General features: G+C 42.9%; 1 protein-coding gene across 3 annotated transcripts in view; it reads right to left on the bottom strand.

Moving 5' to 3' along the window:
* Nucleotides 1–7,629, bottom strand: part of nebl (nebulette) — a 379,969-nt gene extending 372,340 nt beyond the window's left edge. For 2 of the 3 annotated variants that reach the window (XM_069914656.1, XM_069914657.1), the window contains exons 1-2: nt 7,452–7,628; nt 6,785–6,879 (exon numbers count right to left, since the gene is read on the bottom strand). In XM_069914656.1, the coding sequence (XP_069770757.1) occupies nt 6,785–6,879; nt 7,452–7,520 (164 nt within the window). In that variant the 5' untranslated portion in view covers nt 7,521–7,628. Of the gene's footprint in view, nt 1–6,784; nt 6,880–7,451 lie in introns of all 3 variants that reach the window. The other variant, XM_069914655.1, reaches the window with a different exon arrangement.
* Between the last annotated feature and the right edge of the window lie 6,086 nt (nt 7,630–13,715).

The following is a 13,715-nucleotide window of genomic DNA, read 5'->3' as shown; positions in this document are numbered from 1 at the left end:
TACTGTTACAAGCCCAGAGGACCTCAAAATCCAGCAGCAATAGATATTCACCAAGACAAATGGTTACTTAAACAAAAGTTGCTTTTAATTATCTTTAAAAATGAAAATAAACTTATCACTATTAACTTAACCCCCTTCTAATTCTAAGTATATGTGTGTGTGTGTGTGTGTGTGTGTGTGTGTGTGTGTGTGTGTGTGTGTACATATATATATATATATATAAGTTCACAAAAGTTCTTTGGTTCACAGTCCAATCTCACTTCTCATTCCTCCAAGTTCACTGGTTGCAGGCAATTCTTATACTGTGCACCAGGCTTTGGTGCTTGAAAGGTAAATGGTTACCACTCAGGAATGATCGTGTCGGTTTTTAGAGAGAGATTTGTTGTTCCAGGACATCCCCAACTGATGTCAATGCAATCAAGAAGAACTGTACCTCATCTATCACCTGGGTAGACTACAACAATAATGGTATGAACATTAAATGTTCCAATTTCAAGTAACCCTTCCTTCTTGTATATTTTTCCCCTCTCCCTCCTCTTCTCTCTCTCTCTCTCTCTCTCTCTCTCTCACCCACCTCTGGTTCTACCATTTCCATTCCCTTTCCCATACCCCTTCCAGCAATGATTCATTTTCATCCTCTTCTCCTCCTATCCCTATCCACTTACATCATACACTGGATCTCTTTCCCCATCTGGTTCCATCTCTCCTTCCCTCAAGATTTCCCTATTATCACCTTTTTTTAAATAGATTTTAGCACTTCAAAGTTCAGATTTATTGCCAAAGTACATACATGACTTCATATATAACCCCAAGATTCTTTTTTCCTGCGGGCCAGGTAGAATTCCCACTTATCAAGTAAAACTGTACTCAAGAAAAGATGCATATACAAAAAAAAATAATGAAAAGAAAGAAAGAAAATTAAACATATTTGCTCTGAAATACAAAAAACAAAATTGAGCAATAAATAATGTACAAAGCAAGAGTCCCTAAATGACTCTCTGATTGGGTTTGTTGTTCAGGAGTCTGATGGTAGAAGACTAACAACCATTCCTGAACCTGGTGGCATGATTCTTGTGGCACCTATACCTCCTTTCTGATGGCAGCTGCGGAAACAGAGCATGCCCTGGAAGGCAGCGTTCCATGTAGACTTTCTCAATGGTGGGGAGAATTTAGCCTGTGATGGGTCCACTACCTTTTCCAGAAATTCCACTCAGAGATATTGGTGCCCCCATACCAGGCCATGGTGCAGCTGGTCAGCACACTTTCAAATGCACATCTGCAGAGGTTTGTCAAGGTTTCTGATGTCATACCAAATCTCCACAAACTCCTGAGGAAGTAAAGGCAGTGACGTTTTTTTTCTTCACAATGACAGTGTGTTGGGTTCAGGAAAGATCCTTAGAGATACTGATTCCCAGGAATTTAAATTTGCTGACCCTCACCCACCTCTGATCGCCCACTGATCACCTCTAGTTTTCCCACTCCTAAAGTCCACAATCGGCTCCTTAGTTTTGGTGACATTGAGTGTGATATTGTTGTTAGTGCTCAATTCAGCCAGTTTTCAATCTCCCACCTGTACGCTGACTCATCACTCCTTTTATACAACCCATTATCGTGGTAGCATCAGTAAATTTGTACATGGTGTGGATGTCGTACCAAGCTACACAATCAACCCTAACCCTATGGAGCTCTGGTGCTGATGAAGATTGTGGAGATGTTCTTGCCAATCCACACTGATTGGAGTCTGGAGGTGAGGAAATCCAGGATTCAATTGCAGAGTGGCATATTGAGGCCCAAGTCTTCGAGTTTGCTGATCAATTTTGATGGGATGCTAAACTGTAGTTGATAAAGAGTATCCTGTTGTATGTACCTGTGCTATCCAGGTGTTCCAGGGCCTTGTGGCAAACCAGTGAGATGGCATCTGCCATAGACCTTGTTCTGCTGTAAGGAAATTGGACAGCTCCATGTCACTGCTCAGAGAAGAGCTGATATGTTTCAACACCAGCCTCTCTGAACACTTCATCACTGTGGATGCAAGTGCCACTGGTCGGTAGTCATTCAGGCAGGTTATCACACACTTTTTGGGCACCATTACAATGGACACCTGTTTGAAAAAGGTGGATACCACGCCTTGCTGGAGTGAGATGAATTTATCCGTGAATACATTGGCAAGTTGGTGAACATGGGTTTTTCAGCACTCAGTTGTGTATTCTGAGTGGATTCTTTCTTTGGATTCACTCTCCAGAAGGCAGTCCACATGTTTTCCTTGGATACTGACAGTATAGGATCATCAGGTGATATGATACAGTGGTCTTTCCTTGTTCTGAGAGACAAATTGAGCATCAGAAGGCATTTTTAATCCAGGAGTGAAGTTTTGTTGTCTCTTACTGCATGAGGTTTGGTTTTGTAGCAGGTTATGTCATTTAGGCCCTGCCACAGCTGTCAGGTATCCTTTGTTGCATCTATTCTCGTATGGAATCTCCACTTCACCTGGGAGATGGCTTTTTGTGGGTCATTCCTGTTCCTTGTGTCACTCTGTCTTAAATGCCTGTGATCTGGCTTTCAGCAGGTTCCGAATTTCATTGTTTAATCAAGGGCTTCTTGTTTGGCGGGGGGAAACACTGAATGATTTGGTGAAGACACACTTGTTCACAGCTGGTTTGAAGAAGTCTGCAACACCCTTGGTGTAATCATTCAGATCCACTGCTGAGTTCTTGAACACAATCCAATTTACTGAACCCAGGCAGTCCTATCACTGTTCTTCAGCCTTCCACAGCCACCTTCTCTCTGTCCTGATCTCTGGAACACTTGTACCCCTTGCATCCCAATTTACCAGCCTCCAGTTTCAGCCTCCCATCTATACCTCTCACCATCCCTGACCTGGCCCTTTCTGACCATCATCACTAGCCAACACCTACCAGTCCCCAACTCATCATCACGCCCCCTTCTCCCTCTCCTCTCTTTATGGACAACCTCCCTTACCATTTTCAGGAGATGCAGGATCTCAACTCAAAATGCTCCCCTCCAAACAGATATTACTGACCCATTAAGTTCCTCCAGCAGATTGTTTCTTCCCTCCAGCTTCCAGCATCTGTAGTCCCTTACATATCCACCCTCATGGTTTTTAAATCCCATGAAAAGTTCAGCAAAATTTACTCCTCTAACTAATGTTATACCTTTCTGTAGAGGCCAAAGATATACCAAAGGGGTACAATCCTCACCCTCCAATTGTTACAATTTGAAGAGTATCTACCTGGAGGTTATGGACTTGTATGAACACATGGCCCCATTGCATTATGAATGTATGTGCCTCCATTTAAAATACCCAGTAATTTCCTGCTCATGTGTCTATTAGCCACATAACGTGGAGCTGTTTTTGGAATTACATGAAGTATTAGAACCATAAAACATTATTGCACAGAAACAGGCCCTTCAGCCTTTCTAGTCTGTGCCAAATTATTATTCTGCCTTGTTCCACTGACCTGCAACCACATCCATTCTCATGAGTCACTTTCCACCCAGCTTTGCCACATGAGGTACAATGAAACTTTGGTGAGACACACCAACAAAATAGAAAAAAAAGAATCAAAAGCAGAAATAAGAAACTTAGGATTAAATGAATGAAATGGCAATTATTTACCAGTCACATTAAAAAATTTAAATAGATTTGGCAAGTTACCAACTGCATCACTCAGTTTATTGGGCACTTCACTCGTGGGGCGGGTATAGATATTAATATTGTATTTGTCTGGTCCCATCTGAAGGCAATAGAGCATTACAGGAGGCTGATAAGAGAAGTCTTTTATCAAATCAATGCTGCACACAAGAAGAAGCAAAATATTTGTTTCAGTCAATGGCTTCCATAATCAGCCTGATGAAACAAGTATAGCATTGAAATGGTGGGCATTAGAAGCATGACAAATTATAAATAAAATCGGTAGTATTCAGGGGAGTGGTATGGTTCAGGTGTATCTCTGTACAATACATTACAGCCTTACAGCTTGGCAATTTGATGTAAGGCAACTCCTTTTTTACTACATCACTGTGGTGAATACAGCAATTACAGTAGTTATTCTGAAGGGCTCCAAGAAGATGCTTCAGGGCATGAACCATTCCTCAACCAGATTTTTGGATCATGACTCTCAAATTTAGGCAAACCTCACTTTACATGATTATTTAATCCCAATTTTTACTTGTGGAAGGCAAATTTTCTAAAGTAATTACTTGTCTTTTCCTTTTCTTTTAATATCAGATTCTCTTCCACATTTTCTTTTATCCATATTTAATAGGGGGCACATACTGAGACTGACTGTCATTTGCACATATTTTATTTACAGCCATTCACACCATCTATTTGCAACTTATGTTTTCCAGAAAATTCCTAAAGATCTCACAGAAACTGAATAATGACACACACAAAAAAAAGGAAATGGTCACAGTTTTCCAAAATCGCTGTGACTGAATTTCGCATTCACTGAAGCAGCATATAGCGGGGTTTGCCTGTATTTCACGAGATAATTGGAAAATTGGTTGGACAACCATCTATACCCAAGAGTCTGCATGGAATAGAGTGGATACTAACAACTGATAGAGTTTAAAATAGTCCCTCTGGCAAAATAACTGGGCATAGCATGCAAAGTCTGAGGAGTTTATTTATTCATTCAGAGCAGATGGATATCATTGCACGTCTGGTGTTTATTGTCCATTCCTAATTGTCCCTGAACTGAGCAGCTTGCCAGGCACTTTCAGAGAAGAATTCAGAAGCAAGCACATTGATAGATCTGAAATCCTATCCAGCCAAAACCAAGTAAAGATGGCACATTCCTTCCCTGAAGGGCATTAGTGAACCACTAGTGTCAGACAATCCAGCAGTTACAAGGTCACAATTATTGACACCAAAATTTGATTTAAATTCCCAAATTGCTCTGATGGGATTTCAACCCTTGTCTTCAAATCAATCATTTGGTACTCTGGATAATAGTATTAACTTAATAACAATGCTACCGTAACCAGTTGAACAGGTTGAACATTAATAAATGGCAAATATTGAGAAGCAGTGTTTTATGTAATAAGTACACACAAAAAACAAGCAATTTTTCATGACCATCACCTGCAAAATCTACCAACACAGTCTGATCAAATAAATATTTTTTTAAACTGATTCCACACTCGAGAATAAACATAATACTGTTCCCATATTTGGCCACCGATAAACTACAAATTCCTTGACATTTTTGCCTCATACTAAACAAATCAGAGAAAAACTTGCCAAAACAACCGTAATCAAGACCTGAAAATACTTCAAATAAAACACAGGAAAACAGCCCAATAATTGTTCCTGTCATAATTTGATTGACAGCTTAAGTGAGTGGAATTTCAGATGCACCAATTTATCTCCTTCAGAATGAATCTTTATTAAGTTATCTCCACCAATGTCCTTGAATGGCTTCAGTCATGTGCAACTTCCAGATTGCCTTCTTTAGCTAGCTAAATAAAATTTGATTTATGAAATAAGCCATATTTAATTTTCTGCTCTCAAGATGAGCACTTCTAAAATCTTATCCTTCCTCTGCCATAGTTAATGAAGCCCTCACACGCTTTCCCACACATCTGTACTCAACCCTTGTATCCCCACATGGAATAGCAATACTTTCCTTGATCTTCACTTTTCATTCAACCCGATTCACAATCTTACATCCCTATCACTTTCACAGACTCGATGATCCCACCACCAGTCACATTCTCCCTTGTCCCCCTTGCTCTGCTTTCCTCAAGAACCACTCTCTTTGTGATTCCCTTGTCTGCTCATTCATCCCCATCCTCTGGCACAGTGGCTTCGAACCACAAGAGGTGAAACACCGGTTCTCCCCCAGGCATAAATTGACATGCACCTTTTCCAACCTCGTCTACTGCATTCCATACTCATGAAGAGGCTCCTCTGCACTGATGAAGCCATGCATAAACTAGCCAATCACATCCATCCACAACTGCCACATTACACTTTTGATTGCATGTCATTTTAACTCTTTCACTCTCACACTGAACTGTCTGTCCTTGGCTTTCTCCATTGCCAAAGAGACCAAACACAAATTGGATGGGAACCCTTAGTGTTCACCTCATTTTCTTAGTGTTCACCTCATTTTCTTAGTGTTCACCTCATTTTCTTAGTGTTCACCTCATTTTCATCTCCTGTTGTTCACCTCTCCCTTCCACCACCCCCCACCTGATTCCATCTGCACTGCATCCCTTCCCCATCACCAATCTGCTTCCTGCCCAGCCCCTTCAAACTGTTATACTATATTGGGAATCTTTCTCCTGAATAGTGATGCAGAGTCTCACCCCCAAAACATCCACTTTTGCCTCCAGAGATGCTGCTTGTCGAGTTGACTTCCAGTTTTTTTTGCTTCAGATTCTAGCATCCGAGTTTCTTTTGTCTTCATTTTGTTTTGAGAATGCTAAGGCTCCCATTCCTTTGAAGCAGCGAAAGAAAAAGCACACATATTTTCTGTAACTTATGTCATCAATGTTGCTAACCTCTTGTGGCTGGAAGCCACTGGGCCAGAGGATGGGGATGAATGAGCAGACAAGGGAATCGCCAAGAGAGTGGTTCTTGAGCAAATCAGTACCCTTTTATGCACAACCTTTTTGTGTCAACGCTGAAAGATAAATGCTGCCAAATCTCCAGCTGACGAAACCTGTTTGTATGGTGCAGATTGAACAACACTGATCTTGATGACGGACTCTTTTAGCAAGGCTTGTGCATTAAATTGACTAAACCTTTACTCACGCATTGCAATAAGGTTTCTTTTCATATCCTTTATACGTTTTCATATTTAAGGTCATCCTGCAGATCTCACAGTGGAAACAGGCTTTGTGCCAATACTGTAAAAAGAAAAGAAAATCTTTTGGGTTTTTTTTTTCCCCCAATACTTGGTGAACATGAAAAAGAATCCCAGAGGAAAAATGTTCCATCCAATCGGATGCACAAATAAATAGCAGTGCTGTGGAAAATAAATTGCTTTATTTGCTCTCTTCCACCCATTCTCTCCACAAATTTCGTAAACGCAGAGGGTTTAAGACAGACGCAAAAAAGCACCTTGTGGGCAGTTTTCCGTCTTAATCCTTGCACAACCTGTTTGGAAACGCGTCTCTCGCTCCGCCGGCTTCAGGTGCGACAACGCTCACCGCCAGGTTGCTCAGTCCATCGCCTCGCGCCCCTCGGCAATGCGTCACCTCTCGCTGAATTAGATCCATTCCCAGCATTTCGGTGCCTGACATCGACACTTTTCACCTTGCGCTTCGCACATCAGAGCATCACCTCCCGTTTCCCCAACCGCACGCGTTTCCCATCTTGCTTCCCAATTCAACTGGGGAGGGTCGGGCAGGGGGGGGGGGGGTGGGGGGTGCACATGAACCAATCTTCCGCGCCTCCGGACCAAAATCCGCACCATTACCTTATCCAAGCAGTTCACTTTCTCCGTGGGATACACAATTTTCCCACACCGCGCGCACTGTGGATTCATCCTTCTGGGGCTGGCGAACGCGAAGATGCGCCACTCAACGCAGCCCGGCGCCTCGGGCTCTCTCTCTCGCACTCGCCGCCCCCCCCCCGCCCCCTTTGCGCGAGAGGGGAATCGCGCGCCCGATCTCGGCCGCGCCGCCTCGCGGGAGAAGGCGTTCGAGCGCGCCGGTCGGCGGGTGCACGCACAGCCCGGGACGCGCGCGCTGCGTCGATCAGCCGAAGGAGGGGATGAGCGATGAAGGGGGTGATACTTTCGAAGGTTAAAACTTTCCTTGGCTTTTTTTTTCCCTCCCCCACGAATTGACGCTTGATGCGGAGTGGAAGTGCAGGAGAAACTAACTCAGCAGGACGCCCACGCCTCGGGACTGAGCACTTGGTCGAGGTAGGAACAAAAAGGTGAGAGGGTGAGGTGAGAGCCCTCTCAATGCAGAGGGAGGGGAAGGGAGTGGCAATCTGGAGGAATGGAGAGAGAGGTGCAATCAGAATGTATTGTCGTGAGCAAGTCGTGGTGCAAACGTTCATATTATAATCGTCCACTATAAATTTTTAAACTAGCAGGGCACGTAAAGTTAAGGCAGTGTCTTTGGTTCATTGATTATTCAGGAGTCTGATGGAAGTGGGGAAGAAGCTGTCCTTGTGCCTTGAGTGCTTGTCTTTAAGCTCCTGTACCTTTCCCGCCCCCCCCCCCCCCCACCAGATAGTAGAGTGAAGAAGGCATGGCCTGGGTGGTGGAGGTCCTTGAGGAGAGAGGCTGCTTTTTTTTTTAAAGACACTGCCTCATGTAGATTTCCTCCATGGAGTGGAGTCTGGTGCCCGTGATGTCGCAGGCCGAGTTAACAACCGCCTGGAGTTCAGCCTTGTCCATACCAACCGGACAGAATGCTCTCCATGTTACACCTGTAGATGTTTACAAGAGTCTACGCTGACATACCAAATCTCCTCAGACACACCTCAAAGTATAGCTGCTGGCGAGCCTTCTTTGTGATTGCATCAACATGGGGGCTCCAGGACAGATCCTCAGAGATGATGACTCCAAGGAATTTGAAGATGGGGACAGAGAGCAGCAATCTGGAGGAAAGGAGAGAGAGAGAGAGAGATTTTAATTTAAATTTAGACATAAGCACGGTAACAGGCCCTTTTGGCCCACAAGCCCATGCGGCCCAAATAACTTACAACCCTGGTATGTTTTGAACAGTGCGAGGAAACTGGAGCACCTGGAGGAAACTGGAGCACCTGGAGGAAACCCATGCAGTCACAGGGAAAACATACAAACTCCTTACAGACAGTGCCAGATTCAAACCATGGTTGCTGGCACAGTAATTGTTCCACTAACTGCTGCTTTAACCATGCTGCCCCAAGGGAAAGAGAGTGACTCAGGGGAGGGGTTGAACAGAAAATGGAAATGTTGATGTTAATGCCATCTGGTTGGAGAGTGCCCAGATAAAAATATGAGGTGTTGATCCTCCAATTTATGGGCAGCCTCGGATGGCAGTGCATGAAGCCATGTGTCAGTGTGAGAATGGCATGTCCAATTAAAATGGGACTCGGAGGTCCCTATTACTGCAGCAAAGTGAGTAAAGTAGTCTCCCGGACCATATCCAATCTCTCAGATGCATAGGAAGCCACATCAGATGCACTGGATCCGGTAGATCCCCCTGCAGATTCACATGAAGTGTTGTTGATGGATGGACTAATGATGCTGGAAGAAAGACCAGGCTTAAACAAGAATGACTGCAGACAATGGGTAAAATGCAATAAATAAAAGTGCTGGAAAAACGCAGCAGGTCATGCATCATCTATAGGAAGTAAAGGGAAACCAGTGGTTTGGACCTGAGCCCTTCATCAGAGTATGACTAAAAGACAGGCGGGCGCCAGAATAAAAAGTTGGGGGGATGATGGAGAAAGGGGCAGAAAAGCGAGCACAGGCTAACAAGTACAGGTGGGAAGTTAGAAGAGAAAAAACTGATGGGAAGGAGATCCCTCTCTGATAGGAGAGGAAAGGAGACAGAGGGAGATGGGGGAGGGCTTTAATGGGAATTGGAGAAGTTGATGTTCATGCTGTCTAGTTGGAGAGTGCCCAGGTGTTTCTCCAATTTACAGATAGCTTCAGTTTGGCAACACTTGGGGCCATGGATAGACATGACAGTGTGGGAATGGTGTGAGGAATTCAAATGTGAGGTTCTTATTATTTGCAATCGACAGAGCAAATGTGCTCAACAAAATGATATCCTCATCTGCATCCAGTCTCTTTGATGTAGAAGAGGCCACATCGGATGCAGTTACTAATCCCTGTCGATTCATAAATAAAGTGTAGCTTCATTTAGAAGGACTGTTTTGCAGGTCTGGTTTGTTTATTTGAGTAACCCTACCATCACCACAGTCTTGCTGGAACAAGTAGTGGAATATCTAGGTCAGCAAGGTGGTTATATATTAAGGAAAAATGTCATCGCCCATGAAACAGGCTTCCACCAAAACCAAAATGTTTATGTAATCAATCATGTATGGAAAGAGAATTTACCTCAAGTAAAGGGATATTTAGAAGAAAATGTGGAGATGAGCAGTGGCAACTGAATTGCAAACTACATTGACAGAGTCAGCTCAATTAGAGGAGAGGGAATATGGGAAGGATAAAATGGGATTAGTTGAAGAACTGGTGTAAATGGGAACTTGATTGATGGTGCAACCTCATTGGGCTAACAGGCCCACTTCTATCCTGTATGACTCTGGGTGATTAGAAAGATCAAAATTACCATAACATGTTTTTCTCTCTTTCCCAAATCTAACAGAGACCCAGACTTAAACTTTAACTGTTTCTCTTGATGCAGATGTTGCTTGACCAGCAAAATATTTCCACTTTTTTCTAGGTTTATCACAGGATTGGTATGGGATGGGGTGAAAAGAGATTACCAAAAACAAAGAAATCTACTCAACAATTACTACATGCAATAGAATCATTATATTATATTAATGATTTTGTTTTTCCTAGTTGTCAAAGTTTCATGAAACAAGAATTTCAAAATTCAGTCTAACAGAAAAGCATTCTTGAATTTCTGTGTGTAAAGCCATGCTGAAATTATATAGTTACATTCTGTTCAGGGATCTCTATCAATGTATTGAAAGTCCTCACAGTTGTTGTGTAATATGGAGATACTATCCTTCCAGGCAGTTCTTAAAGAGACATGTAATCGACTTTATTGTTGCTATAGTTGATGCTGTCTCACAGTGGTTCAATTACTAGAGGTACTACCACACAACTCCAGCGATCTGGCTCTGCCCTGAACACTGACACACGCTCATGTGCAGTTTGCACATTCTCCCGTCCGCATGGAGGCACAAGGTTTTCGACACCATACATAACCTGGCACATCTGGCAATATGAGCCACAGTCAAGATTGTGGCGAGCAGGTTTGTCTGGCACAGCCTCCGTAAGCAGGTCAGCCACTGGGCCAAGACCTGCCTCCACACTGCAGGACATTCGAACAGTATGGATGTGCCATTGCTCTTAAGCGAATAAAAGCCTATTGGTTTCTCAACCACAGTCTTTTGAGAAATTGATGGTGCATCAAAGGGAATAGGATAGATCTGTAAAAATGGTTGTGGGGAAAGTCAGAGCAAACCTGATGGGGGAAAAAAATGGACACTGGAAGGTATATAGACTTAAAGGTGTGTGAAGTAAAAGGTTTGTATGCCAAAATATTTTCTTTTATATTTGAGAAAGATCATTAAAGATTGATGTATCACTTATTCTTGTAATTTAAAATAAATTTAATAATTTCAAGTGTTGTGCTTGTAACTTTTTCATCAAAACATCTGTTTTTGAAAATCAAAGTTGGCAATATATTTTTGAGGGGTGCAAATAGTTGGCCTTGCCTAGGCTGCAATACAGTCTGGCACTGGGCCAGGTTAGAGCAAATCTTGATTAAATGCAGACCCTTCTATCTACCTCAAGAGTTCTCATCAGTGATTCTCACCAGAGTTTATAGCCCTCCCAATACCAATTATGCACAAGCACTTGTGGAGCTGCATGATATGGACAGTAATCAAGAGACGGCCCACCCCGATGCACTACAAATCTTAGTCTGAGAATTTAACCAGACTATCTACCACTGGCATGGAACCTGCTGTCCCAGAGGTCTCAGCACAGTTGATCACTGCTACACCGAGTTAATAAAAGCCTACTATTCTTTCCCAAGACCACTTTTTGGCAAGTCAGATCTTCTGTCTGTGCTCTTTCTGCCTTCATACAGACAGTGCCTAAAAAGAGAGGATGCAAAGATCAGGACAGTGAGAAGGTGATTGCAAGAGGTTGAAAAATGGTTAAGGTCTTCCTCAAGTCAGTGTATTGGCAGTGTTCAAGGACTCCGGTGAGGATCTGAATGATTGCACCAGGGCTGTCACAGACTATGTCAAAACAGGTGTGGCCACATCAAATTGTTCAGGGTTTTCCCCAACCAGAAGCTTGGATGAACAATGAAATTGGAATTTGCTGGGAGCCAGATCACAAGCATTTAAGTATGGAGATTCAGATCACTACAGAAGGCGTAGGTATGACCTATGAAAAGCCATCTCCTGGGTGAAGTGGAGTTTCCACACAAAAATGGAAAGCTCAAGGATACCCAACAGCTGTGGCATGGCCTAAATGACATAACCTGCTACAAAACCAAATTGGTTCGGGAGGAAATGGCAAAGCTTCATACCCAGAGGAACTCAATGCCTTCTACACCCAATATGACCACAAGATCAAAAGAGAACAACCATTGTGCACCTCTATGTCCCCGATGATCCTCTCCTATTCATATCTGAGGCTGACGTTTGGGCTGCCTTCACAAGAGTGAAACCGAGTATAACATCCAGTCCAGACAAAGTATCCAGCAAGTATTAAAAATTCATGCTGACCATCTTACTCTCAGATACCTTATATATCTCACTCTGGCAGGATGTGGTACCCACCTTTTTCAAACAGACATCAATCATACCGAAGCCCAAGAAGAGGGTGTTAACTTGTCTAAATGACTTATTGACCAGTGATCAACAGTGATGAAGTGTTTTGAAAGGCTGGTGTTGACGCATATCAGCTCCTGTCTGAGCAGCGATTATGGATCCATTCCAATCCTCCTATCATAGCAACAGGTGTACAGTAGATGTCATCTCACTGGATCCACACAAAGCCCTGGAACACCTGGACAGCAAAGGTGCATAAATCAGGGTGCTCTTTATCGACTAGATTTCACCATTTAACACCATAGTCCCCTCAAAATTGATCAGCAAACTCCAAGACCTAGCACTCAGCACCCCACTGTGTAATTGGATCCTTAATTTCCTCACCTCCAGACTACAATCAGTGAGGATTGGCAAGAACATCTCATCCACAATGTCCATCAGTACTGGAGCACCACAGGGTTGCATTCTTAGCCATCTGCTTTATTCACATTACACCTAAGACGGTATGGCTCAGCATGGCAACAACACCATCTGCAAATTTGCTGACGATACCATGGTAGTGGAATGTATAAAAAGGTCCGATACGTCATCATACAGGAGGAAGATTGAAAACTTGGCTGAGCGGTGCACCAACAACAACCTCTCACTCAATGGCACCAAAACCAAAGAGTTAATCAAATGCTTTGTTAATTCATCATTATAAAATCTTGATGCAAAGTTTGCAAAATGGTTATATCAACTAATTAAAGGCTACATAAAGCTGAAAATAATTCGGAATATCGAGGCTTACGTTTCTTAAAAGATGACATCTTTTGAAATTTGGAAAATAGGAAAGATATGGAAAGTGTCATCTACAGGTTGGTCCATCTGCATTTGGGCAAGAGAAAGGCCATTCTTTAGTGGTGCACTTTTGTGAATCATTAGACTTCTGTTGAAATCATCTCGTCCATCATGTGCTTTCTTCATGAGGCTCTTCACCACCTTAACAGAACACTCTGCTAGACTGTTAGAGTTTGGGTGATTTGGGCTTGAAGTTATTATGTCAAACCCCCAAAGCATTGGCAAAGGACTCACATACATTGCTCAAAAATTGTGGACCATTATCTGATACTACTTCCCAAAGAAACTCCATGCCTCACAAACACATTTTTCATGAAAGTGATAACTGCTTTACTGTATGTTGACTGCAGTGTTGCTACCTCTAGGTAATTGGAAAAATAGTCTGTTACCACTATATGACACTTCCCATTACAAT

The sequence above is a fragment of the Narcine bancroftii genome, chromosome 1 (assembly GCF_036971445.1).
Source record: "Narcine bancroftii isolate sNarBan1 chromosome 1, sNarBan1.hap1, whole genome shotgun sequence".
Taxonomy (NCBI): Eukaryota; Metazoa; Chordata; class Chondrichthyes; order Torpediniformes; family Narcinidae; genus Narcine; species Narcine bancroftii.
This window is presented reverse-complemented; position numbering and strand designations above follow the sequence as displayed.